The sequence below is a fragment of the Podarcis muralis genome, chromosome 11 (genome assembly GCF_964188315.1).
Source record: "Podarcis muralis chromosome 11, rPodMur119.hap1.1, whole genome shotgun sequence".
Classification (NCBI taxonomy): Eukaryota; Metazoa; Chordata; class Lepidosauria; order Squamata; family Lacertidae; genus Podarcis; species Podarcis muralis.
This window is the reverse complement of record NC_135665.1, coordinates 3412879-3432806: the sequence shown is the minus strand read 5'-3', so window position 1 is coordinate 3432806 and position 19928 is coordinate 3412879. Positions and strand designations below refer to the sequence as shown.

General features: G+C 45.3%; 1 protein-coding gene across 1 annotated transcript in view; it reads right to left on the bottom strand.

The window, feature by feature from the left end:
• RORB (RAR related orphan receptor B) overlaps positions 1–15807 on the bottom strand; it is a 144212-nt gene extending 128405 nt beyond the window's left edge. Inside the window, exon 1 of the mRNA XM_028749099.2 lies at positions 15228–15807. Within this exon, the coding sequence (XP_028604932.1) occupies positions 15228–15234 (7 nt within the window). The 5' untranslated portion in view covers positions 15235–15807. The remainder of the gene's footprint in view (positions 1–15227) is intronic.
• Between the last annotated feature and the right edge of the window lie 4121 nt (positions 15808–19928).

Genomic DNA, 19928 nt, shown 5'->3' with positions numbered 1-19928 from the left:
ACACAGACTTCCACCATGCACAGGATTCCCTGGATGAGAGCAGTGTGTCATTTTAGATCTGTAATAGTTCTATGTACAAATAAATATTTTGTAGTTTGCGGAATTTATTATGCATCTATCTGGAATGTTTATTAAGGCTGCAATCCTGTGCACACTTATCTAGGACTAAGCCCCTTTGAACTTAGTGGGGCTTGCTTCTGAGTAAACATGCATAGTATTGCACACTAAGAATTATTTAAGGGATCACAAGGACTGGCTTTTGAAGTGGGGAGCTTCTATCCAGAAGTAACAGTATTTTGTTTCTTGAAAATGTAAACGTTAAGGTGCAATTCATAAAATTGGTTTAAGCAAGGAGCAGATGATTTCATTTAGAGTTTAATATTGCCACTCCATTATATTTCTGCTTCAGACTTAGCACAGTGCATTGTTTATAATTAGATATTTGCCAGTGAAGAAGCAATTTTGAAAGATAAGTTGGGAATGTCAATACAAAAGGTAAATCTTAAAAATGTAGTTCTTTTGGATTATTCAGGTGCAGATACATAGAACTGGTGTGAGGAAAAACCCCTACTAGGCTCAAACTGATATCTGTAGACTATATCATTTTCTTCATCAGTCACAGGTGCCAAACTTGCTTCCATTAAACATGTAACATATTTATACTAGTTAAGCCAATCCTAAGTCCTCTGAAATCACAATTGGCACTAAATTTGCCTTTACTTATTTGCACTTCAACTCAGATTGGCCTGTCTGGAAAGACCATTTGTAATAAAACATTCTGATTCCCTGTGCTTTCCAGTTAGCTGTAGCCTGTGCCTTTAAGCAAAGCTCTTCTCTGAAGGCAGGAGCAACCACCTTGATGGAGCAAAACAGGTCTGGATCTGAACTGGATGGGAGACTGCCTGAAAATTCTTTGTATGCTGCTTTCAGTTGCATCATGGAAGAAATATGAAGTGTAAATGTAATAAATAAATAAGAATAAAAATCAATAAATTAAAATCTAGTCACATAAAATGCACAAATGCTGCATTTTAAATTGCATTTTAACCTGTATTTTAAATTGGGGTTTTCTCCCCTATTATGTTTTTACTGTGATTTTACTGGTGTTAGCCACCCTGAGCCCGGCTCTGGCAGGGGAGGGGTGGGGTATAAATAAAATGTATTATTATTATTATTATTATTATTATTATTATTATGCTTTTGAATATGTGATGGTGTATTTGGGGGCAGGATATGTGCATATATTGAGACCAAAGATATGGCTGCTATTTTTGTCATTTAGCTTTTTGTAAACAGTAAGCATTTGACAGTAAAAATCCACCTCAAGCCACATAACTCTGCTGAAGTGGCCTAGGCACAATTTTCTGGTGTCTGTAATTTTTAATACAGGTTCTTTGCCCATCCCAGAACCAGATCAGTGGGTTTTGCTTACCTGCAGAGAGTAGTACATGGTAAGAATATGTCCAAGAACTTTACAAAGTCAAGAAAGCATTACACAATCATGAAAGGTACACTTGACAAGGGAGCGCAGTCACTCTCACCCCAAGTGCACCCATAAGTATGTGCATTCCCAGATTCCTGTTTGTCACATTCATACCCTATGTTTTTGAATGGTCTCTTTAAAAACAACAACTCAGGTATAAAAATGTACAAAAGAAACGCAGTATAGAAAGTAGCTCTTGGAACGCATTGAAGAATACTCCCCATGATATCACAAATCATTTGAAATGCACTCTCAGTTTACACAGAGAACTAGTCACTCCAGAAACAGCAGAGCAGCATAAATTCATGTGTTTCTTCCAGCACAGATGGCATTCTTTGAATTATGCCGTTCCAAGAACCTACTTAGCCTACCAATATGATCCCTCAATACTTTTGCAAAATTGTATTACTCTTTAGTGTGTACTGGATTACTTCACTCATTCATTCAAGATTATTATATTCTCCCCTTCCAGGGCAGCTAGCAAATGATCATGCAAAGTAACACATCATTTGAACAATAAAGTTGTCACAACAACAGTTCAGCAGTGAATATTATTGGTAAAATAGTTTACCCCATTATACAAGCACCATCTTTTCTTATAGATTTGTTTGAAACAGAATCTATTATTGTCTGCAGGCCGCCTAGAAGTCTTCTAACTGAAACAACTCAATCCTTATCACAACTCTTTCCCTGTTTTCTTGCATCAACACAAATATGGGAGTATCCAACGCTGTGAACACAGACTTCTGTTCACACAACTCGACCTCCCCTTGTTCTTGTGCCTCCCCAGAATTTGCTCTGGAGGGTCCTTTGGAGCATATTTTGAGGGGACTGCAGAGGTTGAAGGGGAAGGAGGTAGTTCCATTGTGCATGCAGAAGTTTGCTGTGCAAGTGGAGCAACAGCTTTGGATTACACCCACAGAAGTCTATGATCACTCACAAATCTCTGTGGTGCAGCCAATTACTGTGCAGATGCAACAAAATATTCCTTCTGGAATATAGCACAGGATGTCATAACATGGTCATGCAACTTGTTAATTACAAAATGGGAATTAATAAAGGAATTATAAAACAATGATTGTGCATTGATCAGCTGAACACATATTTTCTTTTAATTTTCTCAGTGACATTGCATAGGTAGAATGACATGAAGCCTATACACCTGAGGAAAATTGTGCATAGAATTAAAGACTAATACTTTTTAGATTAGAAAAGATCCATCCAAAGTCCTTTCTTTAATATAAAATCATGCAAACAGCCATAAAATAGAACAGGAAGAAATGAACACAGCTATGGGGTTTTCTCTACATACAATGCTAGTATTGTCTTTTTGGACAGCCTCTATCGTGCTATTTGACTGCATATATGAATGAGCAGGATAGAAAACAAAAATGAATTTTAAAGCCTTGTACTGTATATATTTTACATTCAAATTTCAGATTAAGGAATTGCAAAACCCGGCTGACGTGCTACATGTTAAAATGGTCCAATTATATATTTGTCAATTTCCTTTTGATCAAGTTTCCCAGTCTTCTCTAAACCCTTTTACCAAACAACATTAACAAAATGTCTAATAAGACAATATAAAGCTACTTTAGTTATTCCTGCAAGACAAACTGAGAATTATCCAACACTCTGGGAACTAGGGGTTTATTGAGTTTTGGGTAGCCAACTGTGTTACTTATCAAGGCTGTAGTCCTAAGGACACTTGCTAGCAAGACACATTAGACACCATGAAACTTATTTCTGAATAAACGTAGGGTTGTGCTGTTAGTCAACTGGGTATGTAGAATCAAGGCAGCAAGGCTACAATCTGAACCATACTAACTGGAGAATAAACTCAACTGAACTCAAAGTCCCACTGAGCTTATTTCCGAGTACTTTGTAAATTTCAGATTTCCCCGCTTCCTTACTATTGGCTAAATCCAGAGGAACTTCCTGCAGCAGAGTAAACCTTCTTTCATTAGAAGGAGCACCTTCTTCATCCAGAGGAAGAAGTTCCTCTGAATCCTACCTTGACAACATCTATTCAACGGGGCGTTTTAAAATCTACTCCTGTTTCATACTCATACCTTCAACAGGAGTTTGGAGACTGTACAACAAAGCTTGGCAGCAATCCATTAAAATCAGCTGGAGTTTTACTACTGACTTCAGTGGGACCAGTATTGCACCCTTTCTAAAATGCTAAATGGTTTTATAGTTTTGATTATCTCAGGCAATGTTTAATCTTTGGCATTTCATAAAACTTCAAGCCACCAGATTTCACATGGGCATACAGTACACAGATTCTAATCTGATTTTTCTTGTTCATGTGAATAGCCTCAGGATAGCAAAATTTCCCTGTAGACTATGAAATAATCTCTCAAATAATGAGTTCATCTCATGAGTATCCACCACCAATGCTTGACCTTTTTTTTTCTTGAAAGAATACTTTGTTTACGGAGATTTTAATCCAGAGATAATCTGGCATTGTCTTAAAAAAAAAACCCTTAGGTATTTTATTATACAGCCTCATGCTAGTTCTTGAAACAATTACAGTCCATCAGAATAGTTTGATAATAACACCATAAAAAGTACACTCAGTCTACTTTGCATGCTGAGATAAATTGCAAACACTTCTCAAAGTAAATTCTCAGCACTATGCGTTTTGGAAAGGTGCAACACAATGGACATGATCCAAACAAACATTAAGCATGTGGATTTTCCTTTCCTTTCAGTGGGAAATGAAGCATTTGCTTAGATGTTCCTTTGAAATCAGTAGGGATCCACTGACTGACTTGGCTTGATCATGCACAAGGTGTGTAATTGTACTTTAGACCTAAAAAAGGTAAGTCTGGTGAAAAATGAGAGAAGCATGGTATCTGAATTTGAAGGAACCAACATTGGATATTGGTAATAAATTTAGTAACCAAGTAAACACTAAGAAACCCTTTGAATCAAAGGGCTTTTTCAGACATAGCACAGATGGCAATTTACTATAGCCCTTATTGTATTGGGTGTACAGGCATAAATGTTATTACTGCAGGGCATTACTTACCGTATTTTTTGCACCATAACACTCACTTTTTTCCTCCTAAAAAGTAAGGGGAAATGTCTGTGCGTGTTATGGAGGGAATGCCTACAGGTGGCATGCCTACGGATTTTCCTCCTCTAAAAACTACATGCGTGTTATGGTCGGGTGCGTGTTATAGAGCGAAAAATACGGTAATTTTAGTTTAATTCTAAAATGAAACTTACGGTACATTCCAACTAAGGTAGACTGCATTATATTTGAACTGGAAAAGGCAAACAACACATTGTAGTCATTCAAAAAGACATATAAAATAGACTGTCCCTGTTCACTGTAACCTTACCAGGATCTTGTACAATCAGTTTTCATAGAAACCACAGAAAAATGATTTAAATGGTATTCTTACCCAAAAATGAGTTATTAATATGCAAACAGTATATGACTCCATGAGTCACTGAGGTCTTTGTATTCTTCAGGATGCTCTTATTTAATGTTTTATGAATTTCTTTGCACTCTCTATCTAGCTCACTATGAGTTCTGTGTAATTACTGATAGTTGCTTACACTTCTAGTAATTAGTATGATTGTCATTAAAATACCCGTGGGTTGTCTTGTAAAGGTATGAATGGGCTGGGTCATGCACTGAAGACACAACATGGACTATGAAAGGGCTGACTCACGTATATTGTATTGGTACACTGGTAAATCTAATTTCCATTCATCTGATGATTACTTCAATCAATATTAATTCCTGTGTGCTTCCTTTGTCTTCAGTTACAAGAGCAGACATCCTTCAGTTTCACAGACGCCAAAGCATTTTCCTCTGACTCCATTGCGTAAAGCAAAAACGGAGCTTGATGGCTTCTTGGGGGTTTTCCCTTCTGATATTGCTTTCTTGCCCTACATAACCATTAGAAAAATATTGCAAGTGGCTGTTACTGGTACAATATATTCATAGCATTAATTGTACCCTTGCTTTACCTAGGAAGTCACAGAATATTTCATTTGATTTCAAATGCATTTGGATTAAAAGGGGTATGTGCTTTATAATGTGAGATATTTCTGTAAATTAACTATAAATTAATTCTTCATTTCCTAAAGTTTCTTGGCCTTCCTTTGAAAATAGGAATATGTTTCAATACTAATATCTAATTTTAAATGGAAAAAATTCCAAGACTGTTTAGATTAACATGGACAATTCAAAAAGAAAGTTCTGTATGTTTGGACCATATGCTTGTTACTAGAATTATTTTGGTTTCATTGTTGAATTTCCCCCCTGATAATTTCATCTCAATTTATTTGTTTCTTATAATATTCTAGACTGATCACCCTCAAAGGGGCTGTGTCTAACAGAATATAATGTTTAAAAATCCAAAAGGGGTTAAACATATGGCCAAGGCAGAATTGTTATTACTAAAAGTGCTTCAAATGTGGCTAAATATATTTTTAAAATTGTTCTTATATTTATTTGTAAGCACTTTACTAAAGTAAAACCTTTCAATATGTTATTTAATTAAAAAAACAGTGAGAAAAGCATCATTATCAGAAAAAATACTAATCTATGGAAAGAGTTTCAAAAAGATCACGGCATTTTCAATTTCAGGCTAGATTTATGTACTGTAATATGACTGGAAAGGTATCAGTCCATGCAAAATGAAACCAATGTATCCAAGGTACTAAGCAGTATCATACAGCATTGTATGTCCCCTAGATTTGTTAAGTATTGCTGCAAAGTTGGCTTGTGTCTTATGGTCATTGAAGGCCTTTCTACTCACAGTTCCTTTAATAAGCCTGGTCGTATCTATTTATGCCACATATAAATAGTATATTTAATGGTCAATGGTTCCCTGAATCTTTTTCATTGCTCACATCAATAAAAACTGAACCCCAGTGGTGACCAACTCAAATAAAAGTATCAATTCTGGCCAATGTATTATGGATAGCTGTTGACTGTTTCACAGATATTGTACCAAATCAATTAAGAATAAAAAAATCATTCCTTGGGATGGCATTCAGAATTAATCATCATGTTTCAGTAACACACAATTATTGATAATTAAATGAGAAATTTATTTATGTTAATAATCTTGCAAAATTACCTACATTTCACCGTCAGACAAATTATATATTTTGAGTCATGAAGATTGAGTTTTATGCATTTTTTGATAATCCCAAAAACCTCCAAATTGTTGGGGGAACCATTCTACTTCCTAGGGGCCTATTCTGAGGCTAAAAAGAATACACACCCACACACCTGAATGCCAGATTTGTGAAGCTGAGGTTGGATGCATTGTTGCCACTGTAAAGTTTTAAAAGTACAGATTTGAAAACAATTTGCGATGTATTGGCTTAACACATCTTTACAATAAATGATGGGTTGTGGATACTTATTAGTGATAAGGCATGCTTAGGATATCGTCAGCTTCAGTTAACCTTGTCACTTCTCTACCATTTTGGTTACAGACCCAGCAACACTAAGAAGTATCAAAACCCTCGACATTTTAAGTATCCCACAGAGCATCAAAATCCATGGGTTTTTTGCATGGGAAAGCCACAATTTAGATGTGTTTGTTCTTTTAAATCTGGACTGCCCACTGATTCTATAAGTATGTATTTTAATGTGAAAAAGGTGTTCAAGAGATGTTCCATTTCTTTTCTTTTTGGTAGAATCAGGCAGTGCCTTTTAAATTTCCAGCTCAAATGGGCATTTTAACAATTGCATATGAATTCTTTTTTTCTGCCAGCTCCTCCGTCCCCACAACCACGAACCATTCGGCGAGTCAGAGATCTTTTAATCGCAAACTACAGCGATTAGTTGAAAAGGGCAAGATCAATGTGTGAAACGCACAAAGAAGCTTGCATCAAACCAGATGCTAAATATACTTCTGTGGTTCCGTTATACAGTGGCAATAGCAGAGAATTCTTGAATTACAGGAAAACGTTAACCTGGCTCTTCCCAGGCTCCTGTGAAATTTTGCTGCACAAGACACGAGAGAATCGCCTTAATACAGAGAGCCTCATTCTGGGATCTGAAAAAACGCTGCAACTCATCGAATTCTGTTCAGGGCAGGGATACAGCACCCCTCAGGATTTTAAAATCAGACCGACCCCCTCCTCATCTACCCACGCTTCAGACCTTACTTTGGCAGATCAACAATTCATTTCTGCCGCCCTTTCGCCTACTTTGACTTGAAGTTTGAAGTTCAACCAACCAGGAGGGGCGGAGATGGAGAGGAGCGAAAAAATGCGGGATCTTTCGAAAGTGGAGATGGTGAGATGTATATATCGCCGCTAAATAAGACCTTTATCGCCTCCTCTGCTATAACCGCGTGTTCAGCCTCGCAAGGTTAACGTGCTTTGATTTTGCTGAATGCCAATAAATCTATTGATTCCCGTGTCCTCTTCCCCTTCAGGGACAGAACTGAAAATGCGGTGTGATTAATATTCCATTAACAAACAACTCCGGTCCTAAATCGAACGAATCGCCACTACAGTATTGTACTAGACCTTCTCTAGGATTGTGGGCTGGAGGATCCTAGATGAACCCGGCGGCGTTTGGGATACTCGCTGTTGTTGTTGTTGTTTGAAATGAAACAAAAGACATATCGGGGTTCATTTGGCACCATTGTCCCAGCAGAATGGGGTGTCAAAGGGAGAGGCGTTTTGAGTCCAACTTCAATCTGAGCACCGATGCGAACCATCTTTCCTCGCCATGAAGCCCCACCAAGTGCACTGGGCCTGAGGATGTAAGCCTAACCATACTGACTTGGGCTTAAGCCGTACAGAGGACGGTGGGACTTGCTTCCGAGTAAGCGTGCATAGGATCGGGCTGCGCGATGCGGGCTTGGAGCGCAGCTTTACACTATTAGAAGTCTGTCATGTTGACTTACTCGGTCGATTTATTCTGTCTGCGCTTCGTGCCAACGTTTCATTTCATTGCTCTTCCGTGGTAACAAAGGCCCGTTACTCATAAATGCAAGCAAATGGCTCAGTATACCCAGATTTATTTAGGATTTGTGGTCAGATCCAGACAAAGTTGCATCCACCATTGTGGACCCCTAACATGGGACGAAGCCTCCGCCTACAGCAGTGGGTGACGGCAGAGCTGGTAGAGGGTCAGCGCGGGGGAGAGAAGAGGGGAGTCTTGTTGCACCTCAAAGCCTACTAGGTTTAACTTAGCAACGCTTTTTCAGACTGGACTCCACTTGGTCGGAATCGGGTACATCTGATGAAAGGAACTCTCTAATCCAGGAATGCGCGTGGGCCATGAGATATTTGTTGGGTTTTAAGGTGCTACAAGACGCCTCGATGTTTCACGTATCGCTATACCCAACCTATGCGCCCCCAGTCAAGCTTGCACCCCTACTGCAAGAGGGGCCTATGCCGGCAACCAACACAGGAGCCTTTGCTATAGCATGGCTGGGAGTTGACTCTTCTCCCGCCCCGTAGATTTCCAGGCTGATGGGCGCCATTCGGTCCTTGCTTTGTGGTGGAAGCGAGCGCGAGGCGCAATGCCTTGGGGCGGGATCCAAAGGCCAGCTCCCCACCTCGGCTGCCCGTCTGAAATGCAGCCACCGCCTGGGAAGAAGGCCCACAGATCCGCAGGTTCTGCATCCGCGCAAATATGGTTTGGATGGGCTCTTTGCCGCGGGGGCCGCAGCCTTCAAGATCCCCCCGAGCTTGCAAAGCTGGTGGCGGGTGGCGGGGAGGGGACGCGGGACGCCAGGAAAGGGGGCGAGGGGGGGGGGGGAGTTTCCCCGGACTGTTTCCCGACGTCGAGGCCCTCGAGCCGGCCCCGATTTCACCCCCGTCACAACAAAACGTTTAAAAGGGCGAGCGGGAGGGATTCCTGCCATGTCCTGGTCACGAGAAGGCCCTTCTGATTGGCTCTCCTGCCGCCCTCCCCGCCCTCGGCCGAACTTTCGGCTTCTGGGGACGCGGGGGCGGGCCTTGCCAGGGGAAAGTGGTCTTCGTGGCGGGGCCCCGTCACCTGCTGCACGGGGCGGGGGGAGAAGGCGCCTTTGGTCGTGCGGGGCACGAGCGAGAAGATGCAGAGGCAGAGAGATTGTGGGCCGGCAGAAACGGAAGCAGCCACGGCGCTCCCCTTCGGGGCCTCATCCGTGGCATTGATTTCAAAGCCAGCAGTTCTATGTGCACTCGTGCAGCCGCGGAGCGCGGTGGGAAGGCACTTACTTGGAAGTAAATGCCGCTGACTTCTTGGGCCTTAGCTCCGGCTTCCGGTAAAGGTTAGGGCTGCCAAACCCATTTTACTTAGGAAGGGGTAAAGTCCACCAATCCAGGAAGGTCCATCGGAGTTTTGGAGCGGCTGTGAATTTCGCATCCTTCGGGAAACCACGGGGGGCACATCTTCCTTCGCGCTTTATTCAGGCAGATTTGATGACATGGTGCAAAGGCCGTTTTTAAAACTAGATGAGAGCAAACTTGCACCCCAAGCGTCCTTGGAAATAAGTCGCACTGAGTTTAATGGGACTTCATTCAGCGTAAGGGTGAACAGAACCAGACTGGTGTGTGGGGAACAGCAGATATTGTAAAAGCAGCACATTGCGGGTGGAGAGGAAAGCAGACATACACAAACGAACCCCGCAATTTTTCGGTGGGAAGGGACTATAACTCAGCCTTTCTATATTTTCCCACCGAAGCTTCGTTTGCATCTGTCTGTGGAGTAATTGAGAAACCATGTGTCAGTCCTGCAAATATATTTTCAGGCCGATTCTACGTGCAAGGAACCTACAGTCCAAATGAAACTGCCGTTCACGCATGGTGTTAAGGAAGACGTCGGCAAGGTGTGTGTGTGTGTGTGTGTGTGTGTGTGTGTGTGTGGTGTCCTGTGATATATAGAACCTATAAAAATATTTATGAAAGAAAAGCGCTTGGAAAATCTGGATAGCTTTCGCTGAGTAATCTCTGCCTGTCAGGCGCTGGAGACTGGGCGGAGGGGATCCTGCCCTGGTCTCTGGACTTGTTTTCTCAGCCGAAAGAAGTGGGTCAGTGGAGCACATGACAAGCCCCGGCTCCAACACAGAAACATACAAAAGAGACAGACAGACGGAGAAAAGACAGCAGATGCTGCCGGATTCATAGCTTAGGTAAAAGCAAAACGGTTGGGTTTCAGACCAGACAGTGGCTGGTCGGACTGACACAGGCCCTTTATTGAGCCTCAAGTCAGCTACACCTTCTAGATCCCTGCCTGCCCCTTTTTGTGCTCAGCAACCCAGTTACTGGGCGTGCATCCTATTGCTTGCTTACTCGAAAGTAAGCACAGCTGGTCGCTTTGGGGTTTGCTTCCCCAGGTAGAAATACCCGAGGTTGGTCGACCTGCAGAACCATTCAAGTCGCATAGCCAGGTCATCGCTCGCCAACAATGCTCTTCGAAGGTTTACATTACGCGGGTGAAGGAGAGCCTTCCCTGGCCAAGGGAAATGGGAGGCCGCAGAACTACGCGAGGCTTCCGAATCAGAGAAGTGCCTTATCCGGGTCCAGAAGGCGCTTTCCCCAAAACCAAGAGCGGCGCCTTCTATTTTGGCAGCGCATTCCCGCATATGTGGTGGTTCGCTTGGTTTTCCACTGCTCATGCTTGCCACCTCTTCATGCATATGACCCAACAGGATCTTGTCCTCCAAATATCCCAACACAAAAAATGTCGATTCAGCGATGTCTACTTGGAAGTCCCATGGAACTCAGTCCCACCACGCAACTCAAGCCCCCACCCCCGAAAGAAATCCCACTCATCTCAAAGCGGCTTACTCCCTAATAAGTGTGTTTAGCACTCACTGTGCGCACCTACCTGAGAGTAAGCCCCATTGAACACAGCAAGGATTACTTCCGAGGAAACATGCACGGCATAAAAGACTGTTAGTCTCTAATGGGGTTGTCATGTGTCCTCTTTTTCCAGGACACGTCCTCTTTCTCAGGGGTAAAATTTGAGACAAATTGCATTTATTTGCTTTGAATGGCCGTCATTTTGCATTTCAAAATATAGCAACTCTACAATGCTACAGTAGCCCCACTTCCTACATAAGTCGGGTCATCCGTTTGGGCTTTTTTCCGGCATGTGTGGAGTGTCCTCGATCTTACTTCGAACTTCCCACCCTCGTGGTCCATTCTAGCCACTGTAGCCGCCTCCTCCAATTCCGTCCCATTCCATCAGAAAAACAGGAGTCAAGAGAAGGCCGGAAGGAAACAACCCCAGATTTCCGCAGCCGAGCCTCTGAAACCCAGTTCATCTAAAGCGAGAATCGAAGCTGAGAATGGCTTTGAGCGCGTGCAGAGTGCATTTCTGAGCTGCGAGGTCAGAAAGCCAACAGGCCAGCCTCACCCCAGGAACCTCTCCATACAAAAATATATACATTTGCGCCAATGGAGTGGATATGAAACGCCCCCCATATTCGTCCCCTCCCGGCTTCTTCCCAGCTTTTCTTTACTCTCTCCTCATCCCCCCCGCCCAAAGTGCTGCTCCTTCTTCCTCCCCTCTCCGAGGCCCAGCAATGGCAAGGAAGCGCCCACGGCACTGCCTGCTGTCAGGCCTTCTCCGGCCCTCCACAGAGCACAGGCCGCCGCTCCAGCAGAGTCCTTCCGACTGCGCGCGCCCCTTTCAGCTCCAAGCACCCCTGACTGACCTCCGCTCCCGGGGAATCATCACCCGCCTTTTTGTCCCTAGGCTCAAAGTCATCCTGCAACGCACAGCACCTCTTCCCCACAGCCACAATCCTTACAGGCCTGAAGGAAACTGCCCCTTCGCATCAACACCCAGGGATCTCACCCCCCGCTTCTGGTATTATTAGTATGAGTATTGGTATTAGTATTATTTAGTAGGAATCGGGAATTCCGCTCCGACCCCGAACTCGTACCTTTGCCTAGAAACACTGCACAAAAGGAAGTCTGGATGAGCCCTGAGTCTCTCCTCTCCTTAGATCAGCAAGTTAAAACTGAACCCCTCGACACCCCCCCAACCACCCTCAAACACCCAACCCCAAATTATTTCCCTTCGCGCACAGTCTGTCTCCGGGGATCTAGAGAGGAGTGAGACTGTTAACCGAGGGCGCGCACACAGACAGGGTTTTTTTGCTTCCCCATCATAACATAACATCATAACATAACATAGGCCCCCCTCCCTTCTGCATTGGAGGGCGCTGCCAGTTTTTATCTCCGCTTTTGCCTTCCCCGCCTCCTACTCGTTTGCGGGAGAGAGACAGCAGAGACAGAAAAGTTCACTCAGCAAATACATATCCAGCAAGTTTGTGAGACTCTCCCGCCCCTTTCCCAGCTTTACCGAAGTCTCCCTAAAAGGGACCCGGGTTAAGTAGGGAGTGGGTTAGATATTGGGAGCGAGGAAAGGCGCAAGCGCCCGTCACATCAGACTTCTGAGCGGCCCAGTAAGAGCGAGCGAAACAGAGCCATGCGCAATCCTGAAGTTTGCGTGCTTGGGTAGCGAAGAAGCAAGGGTGCCTCTTCTAAGCTACTGCTAGAGAGCAGTGGCCTTACGCTTTTCAAAGGCACCGGCCAATCCACTACTGAGTGAAGGGGCGGGAAGCCCGTTGGGCCGGCCTTATTTAACATGAGAACAGGGCCAAGAGCGCTGGTCAGAAGACCGGCGAGAAAGCTGACCGCAAGCTCCCTTAGGCGCGCAAGACAGAAAGATGGAGCAGTGCCACCGGCGCGGCCGAAGGCTTCTGGTCCACCGGAAAACGCGCTGGATGGGAGAGTAATATGCGCCCCCCCCTTTTTTTTGGTTTTAGGTGGCAATCCTAACCCCACTTACCTAGGAGTAAGCACAATTGACTTCAATGGAACAGACATGATTAGGATTGAGCTGTAAGTCTATCATTTGAAAAACACTTTTGCACGGAAGGAGTGATGTAAGAAGGACATGAATTGGGTGAAAGGCGGTATACACATTTAAATAATAATAATAATAATAATAATAATAATAATAATAATAATAATAACAATAATCAACGTTGGGCTGGGGTTTTTTTGGACTCCACTCCCTGCGCCCCCCAACCTCTCCATCCAATGCTTTGGGAACCTTTCTAAACAGCTTTGCGATCTTTTCTGACGGAAAGCGCGGTATAAAAGCACTTGGAATAAATACATCAATATAAGGATCAGGCCGGAGAGGGCCCACGGCAACAAACTCGAGTTTCACTGGCTTTAGGGAATACGAGGCTGATAACTTGGAATACTAGGATCCGCGTGTGGCCGCAATAACAGTTGAGAGTGGACTCGTGGAGTGGTGGGATGTGCTTGGGAAATGGAGGTTGGGAATGATGGCTAGGGTCTCTTTGGGGGAGGAGAGAGAGAGGTAAAAGCAGGTGTCGGCTCAAGGAACTCCTCGCAAATTAAAAACGAGTCGAGTCAACATGCGGGATGGGGGTGGGGCTTCAGAGAGACTTCAGAAAAGTCCACTCAGCAGAATAAGCTGGGGGGGGGGGAGCTCGTCACATTTTGAAGTAGTTGAAGGAATCCACGTTCTCTCTAAAGAGAGAGCCGCTCCTCCCGCACGTAAGGCCATGGAGTCCGGAGCCTAGAATTACCTAACCGCACCTCGGGGGACTCTCCTGGCCGAGGGACACCCCGGCAGTCCTTCCAAGAGGCAGGATCCACCGCCGCAGGCAGCTCAGTCCCCTGTCCTCCAAACATTTCAGCTCACCCCCTTCAAACCCCGCCTCCCCACCCCTATCGCCAGCCTTGGACTCGAACAGTGATGCCAAAGGACGGCGAGTGCCACTGAACAAGGACCGGTGGTGCCACGAGTGGTGAGTTCCAAAGAAAGACAGTCAACAAGAATGGGATGCCAGCAGGCTAAGCACGAGAGAGATGCCTGCCTGTGGGGACCACCTGCATAGGTGGACGAAGGTGCCCCACTACTCAGACACCAAGAGGGCCCAGGAAAAGGAGCCATCTGTGCCAAGAGGAGCCTCCAGCTGCCGCTCCTTCCCCCGGGACTTGCTGCCCCCGAGCATGCAGGGGGATCGCGGCCCCTCCTAAAAATGGGCGCGTCTCAAGTTTGGGATGCTTTGCCTCCGGTCTTTACCTGCACCCCTTTGGGCTAAGTTGCACTCGGTGCGCCGACCAAGATATCCCGGCTCTCCACGCAAATACGTGCCCCCCCCCTTTATTCTGGAAAGAAGAGCGATGCTCCCTTTCTCCATCCCTGAGCACCGGCCACCTGCTTAGTGGATGTGGGCGCCCACCGGGAGAAGACCGAGTTGGGGGCCTCTGTTTCGAAACTCGCTCCAAACTCTGTGCCCGCCTCCCCAAAGAGCGAGCCTCCAAAGCGCCAAGTCAGCCTCTCTCCCCAGGAAGCGTTTGGGGCTGAACTCGCACCCAAGGAAGCCTCCCACAAACTTAGAAGACGCTCCAGGAGAAGTTGTCACGCAGGATGCCGCTCGTGAAACTTCTGCTAGAGTATCAGGAGAAGAAGGCGGAGAAAGCGCTCAGGCCCTACGGAGACACCTTTCATGATGATGATAATAATAATAATAATAATAATAATAATAATAATAATAATAATAATAAAGGACATGCTTCCGAAAAAGAGAGACACGAACGTGAGAACTTTCTGACAACGTCAGCATCCATTTCCTCTCCGTCTCTGATCCCTTCTAGACGCCCCGAAGCAGATTTGTTAAGAGCCCCCCCCCCGCGCGCCAAGCCCCCTTTGGGCCGCCCGACGCCCCGCTCTCCCCGCGGATCCCGATGCAGCAGCCCTTACCTCGCATGATGCTGGCGCTTCCCTGCTCCGCGCAGTCATGTAGCTCCCAGCTTTAAAATCCCCTTCTCAGCGAGAGCGCAGGCGGCGAGAGCAGGGCTGCTCGGCTGCCAAGAGCATTCCTCCGGGGCTGCGCTCGCCTGGGCTTCCTCTCGCACACTTTTCTTTCTCGCGGCGGGAGAAGCGCCTCCGCCCTGCAGCCCAGGGTCTTTCTGGGGCGTCCGGGGCGCCCTCCTCCGCGCTGGCTCTCCGCGTCCAAGGCGCCCCCCGAGCGACTCCCGAGATTTCTTTTGTGATCCCTTGAAGTGAGGAGCGGGAGGGGGAGGCGGGCGAGGGAGGGAGGGGTCGTGGTCGCCTTGTCAGTTTCGGAGCCGGAGCCGGAGAGAGAAATGACGGCGGGCGCGAGGGGGGGGGGGGACGGGAGTTTCTTTCTGGAAAAAGAAGCCCCCGGCAGGGAAAGGGCCGTGGGGAGGGCAGAGCCTGTGCGTTTCTCACATGACACCCGCGCCTGTCGGAGCAGCTTTCTTTCCCCGGCTTCGCTTTGGACAGGGACGCGCCGAGCGCGGGAGACGGAGGGCGAGAGGTGCTGAGGGAAAGCTGGCAAGAGGCTTATAGCGGAGGGCGGGCGGGAGCCGGCCACTTCGAGCCCCGCCCACTGTCAGCGCCTCGGCCAATCGGGAGGCGCCCGAGGTGGGAGCCCGGCGGAGGGAGAAGCGCCGGCTCGGACGCGGGGGGCGGGGCCAAGGAGAAGGCGCGCCGGCGCACGGAGACGCGAAGGCTGGACTGGGCGCGCGCGCCTCTCGCTGGGGGACAAGGCGCCGGGTGGGGAAAGCTGCGCCGAGGAGGCCACGGGAAGGACGTCGCCCTCTGGAAATGTGCCCCCCCCACCCTCTGCTGCCAGCCCCTCACCCGCAAATCACTCCAAGAGATTCTCAAACGAGACGCGCGCAGATCGTGGGGCTGAGCAGCCCAGGCGCCCAACCCCCGTCGGGCCAGCGCGGCTGAGGGGGCGCCCTTCCAAAAGCCGCTCCCGGTAGCCCTGCTTGTCCCGTCGGGGACTCCCTTTGAACTTCCCGCGTGGACCTCTCTCTCTCTCTGCTCTGCGTGGACCTCTCTCTCTCTCTCTCTGCTACTAGCAGGGTCCCGTCTGGAGGAGGCAAACCGCCGAACACACAGAATTTATTCGACATTGTTTCTTTCAAATAGTTGTGAGAACATCCGAAGAAGCTCACGCCATGCTTCTGATTCAGGAGGCTGTTGCTTATTAAGTGCATGCCAGAGAAAGCCAGGGAGACTTCAAAGCAGAGAACCTGTGGCCTCCAGATGTTGCAGGATACCTGCCCATTGCACATGCTGGCTGGAGCTCATAGGAGTTGGAGTCCAACAAGGTCTGGAGGGCCATAGTTTCTGCAACCCTACTTTAAAGTGTCACAATGTTCTCTCCTACTAAGGATTCAGGGTGATTGGAGATGCTGGGGTTTCTTTTGTTTGGATGTCAGACATACTAATTCAGTGTAAGAGGCACCTGCCAAATTTGTGAAGGCAATGATGAATCCCATACTGATCTCCAAAATAGCTGGCAAGCTCAGCATAGACAGGACTGCCCAAACCTAGGATTTCAAAGCCCCTGCTTTGATTGAAGTTTCTACCTCCTTGTCTGGTAGGTACCGAAGTGTGGCATCCAGAGGACATGCAAATCATGTTGGAGCAATTCCTTTGTGTAGTTCTGTTGCCCAAATGTATACACTGAAAATCCAGCTGCCAGTTCAACTGCTGAAGTCTTCCATTTGTACAGTGATACTGCTTCAATAATAGGCCTCTTCATAGGTTCTCTCCATGCAGGGTTGAGCATGTTGACTCTACCTGCACATGAGGCAGGAGAGGCAATTTTGTGTGAGGAGGCTTGTGTGAGGAACGTTGCATGATCAGAGTTCTCAATCATAGTCTATATAGAAGCACCTTGTACTGCATATGTGTGTGTAGAGGTCAAGGTTGGGGCTAGCTGATTAGCGGATTTCAGGGGTGGATGCATCAGATTGGATTCTAGTCCTTTCCTCCCCACGTTCAGTGAATGTAGGGAAGAATGTCTGAGCTCATCAGAGAGGGATAGATGAGTCTGTTAATACTTATTTCTACCAGTTCCTCATCTTTTTTAGGTTTAAATTCAGTTTGTCCCATTGCCATGTCAGTTTGCAAACTTAAAAATAAATAAATCAGCACCAAAAATTATTATTCATTGCATGCACATTTCTTGTATACTCATTTTTGTATGGTGGTTTGACTGATCTACACATGTTTACAATAAATTCCCCTAATACAATGCATTTTGCACATATAAATGCATCTTGTGCACACTTCCTCCTAAGAGGCACTTTTTTGCATGTATTTTTTTGGTTGAGAACTCAGTTGCAAAATTCAGGTAATTTCACATTCAAGTTGCAAACTAGGATTTTTGTCTGAGACAATGAACAATCTTTTTGAAGTTTTGTGAATATTGCTTTCAGTCTCATAGAATTCAGAATGACCATCAGAATTTTTGAAGCAAGATGCAAAATGAATGGAACAACCATATTCAATCTCCTCTTCCTCCTCTTCCTCAAATGTGGTGAGAAGCATTTCCTGCACTTTCTGTTTAGTGCTAATCTATGCAGTATCAGCAATAGTATGTGCTGCAGTTTAGAAATATTCACACAACCATTCTTGTTGAGCTAATTCATTGCAACTTAGGCATGCTAATTTCCCCCCCTTATTATGCTGTATGCCTCTGAATAAGAGTTAGCTAAGTAGTAATGCATGCCTAGTAATGAGTGGGGGGGGGGGGACAAGAGCACATACGAAGAGTCACATTCCCATGTGCATTGCATTTTTGCCTCCCTTGTGGTGGCTCTGTGGGGATTCCCAAGGATGATGTGCATCCGCAGGCACATTTACAAGCTTGGATCTGCATGTGTCATCTAGCTTCCTGACATCAAGTGGTGTGCTTACTTGCACATGTAGAAGGGAGACTTCTGGATCATCTCTTTTTCTCACCACAGAACGGGATTCTTTACAAATCTGTACACTTAAAATATCCATTCCGTGCACTAGGTTGTTATCAGATGCCTATGTAAATTGCTGGATTAGGGGTTGGATTTTATTTGGTAAAAAATTGAGTCTAATTCCTCCGCTTAGTTTCAAATATGTTAGTTAACAAGCTGAAAACAAATAAAGAATTATCAAAGGTACATCATTCATATGTGTGGATTTCAGGTAGAACAAAGAGAAGTTGCATTCGGAATAGTCAGCAACAGAAGCCCCTTTCTGCAGCTGTGCGCGCGACATATTTTAAGGCTATGCTTAAAGGGCGCAGCACTTCATTACTCTTAAACAACTAAGTGACGACAATCAGAGCTGCATTAACATCGTACCACATTATGCCTAATTTACTTACTTCATTAAAAATTACTGGAGAGAAAACATAGTCATTAAGCCTTTTGCACCTACTGCATGACTTCTGCACCCCCTTCAAATAACCCCTCTTTCTGTTTTAGGGAAAGAAAGAATTATGTGACCCAGAATCACTATTTGTTTCTGTGCTTCATTAAAAAGCAGGATAGGGCACTGTGCAATATTTGAATTGCATCTGCCCGAAGCAAATATAACTTGAATGCCAGGCATTCCTAACCTTTCAGAAGTCACTGAATACAGTACTTGAAAACTTTCTTTTAAGCATTTGCATTACAAACATGGAAGCAGAAAATTGTCTCTGCTGCTTCAAGAACACAGGCATCTCCCTCTGAGAAGCTATAGCTGGAGCTCACTTTCTGCATTATGTAACTCTTCCCTGCTTCTTTGTTGCTACTCTGTGCTTTAAAATGACACATAAGGCATGCGCAGAGGAACATTATGTCTAGTCAAACTCCTGCATAGCTTATCATTCATTTTATGTCAGGTTGCATTAATATACTTCCCTTTTCTTGAAGGGCATGTCATTTTCTTCTGATTTGTATAGCAAGGTGTGTTTTAAAAACACCAAGAAAAACTTGTTAAATTAGCAATACTTTACATAATCAGTTACATGATTTAAAATATTTCACAAGAATATTATTAATGTTATGTCTTTATGCATTATTAGATTCAATAGTTCGCTCAGCACAGTAAAAAACCCAGTCCTAATATTCTATCTATGCTTCCAATTGAATCAACATGAAGAGTGTTAATTTTTCTAAAGATCATACTGTACCTCTAGAATGTTCACAATATTTTACAATACTGAGATGCAAACCTTAATTTTTTCCTGCACTGCCAAGAGCACATCAAGAAATGTACGTTAAAATACTATTTATTGATTAAAATGTATTTATGAATTTTTTCAAATGTACAATTATGTTCAAAGTTAGCTATAAATTGTAATTTATGAATGATGATCTATATCCTACAATTTTCATGAACTATGGTTTAATTTTTTAAAAACCAGAACAACGAAATAAAGCTTAGAATCATAGAACTGTAGAGTTGGAAGAGACCCTAAGGGTCATCTAGTCCAGTGTTTCCCAACCGGTGTTCCGCGGCACACTAGTGTGCCGCCGGACGTTGCCTAGTGTGCCGTGGGAGTAGTGGCGTAGCGTGGGGGGTGCCAGGGGAGCCAGTCGCACCGGGCGCAACATCTGCGGGGGGCGCGAGTCCAGAGGGAAGGGACAAGTTCCTTCCTCCGCCGGGCTCCCC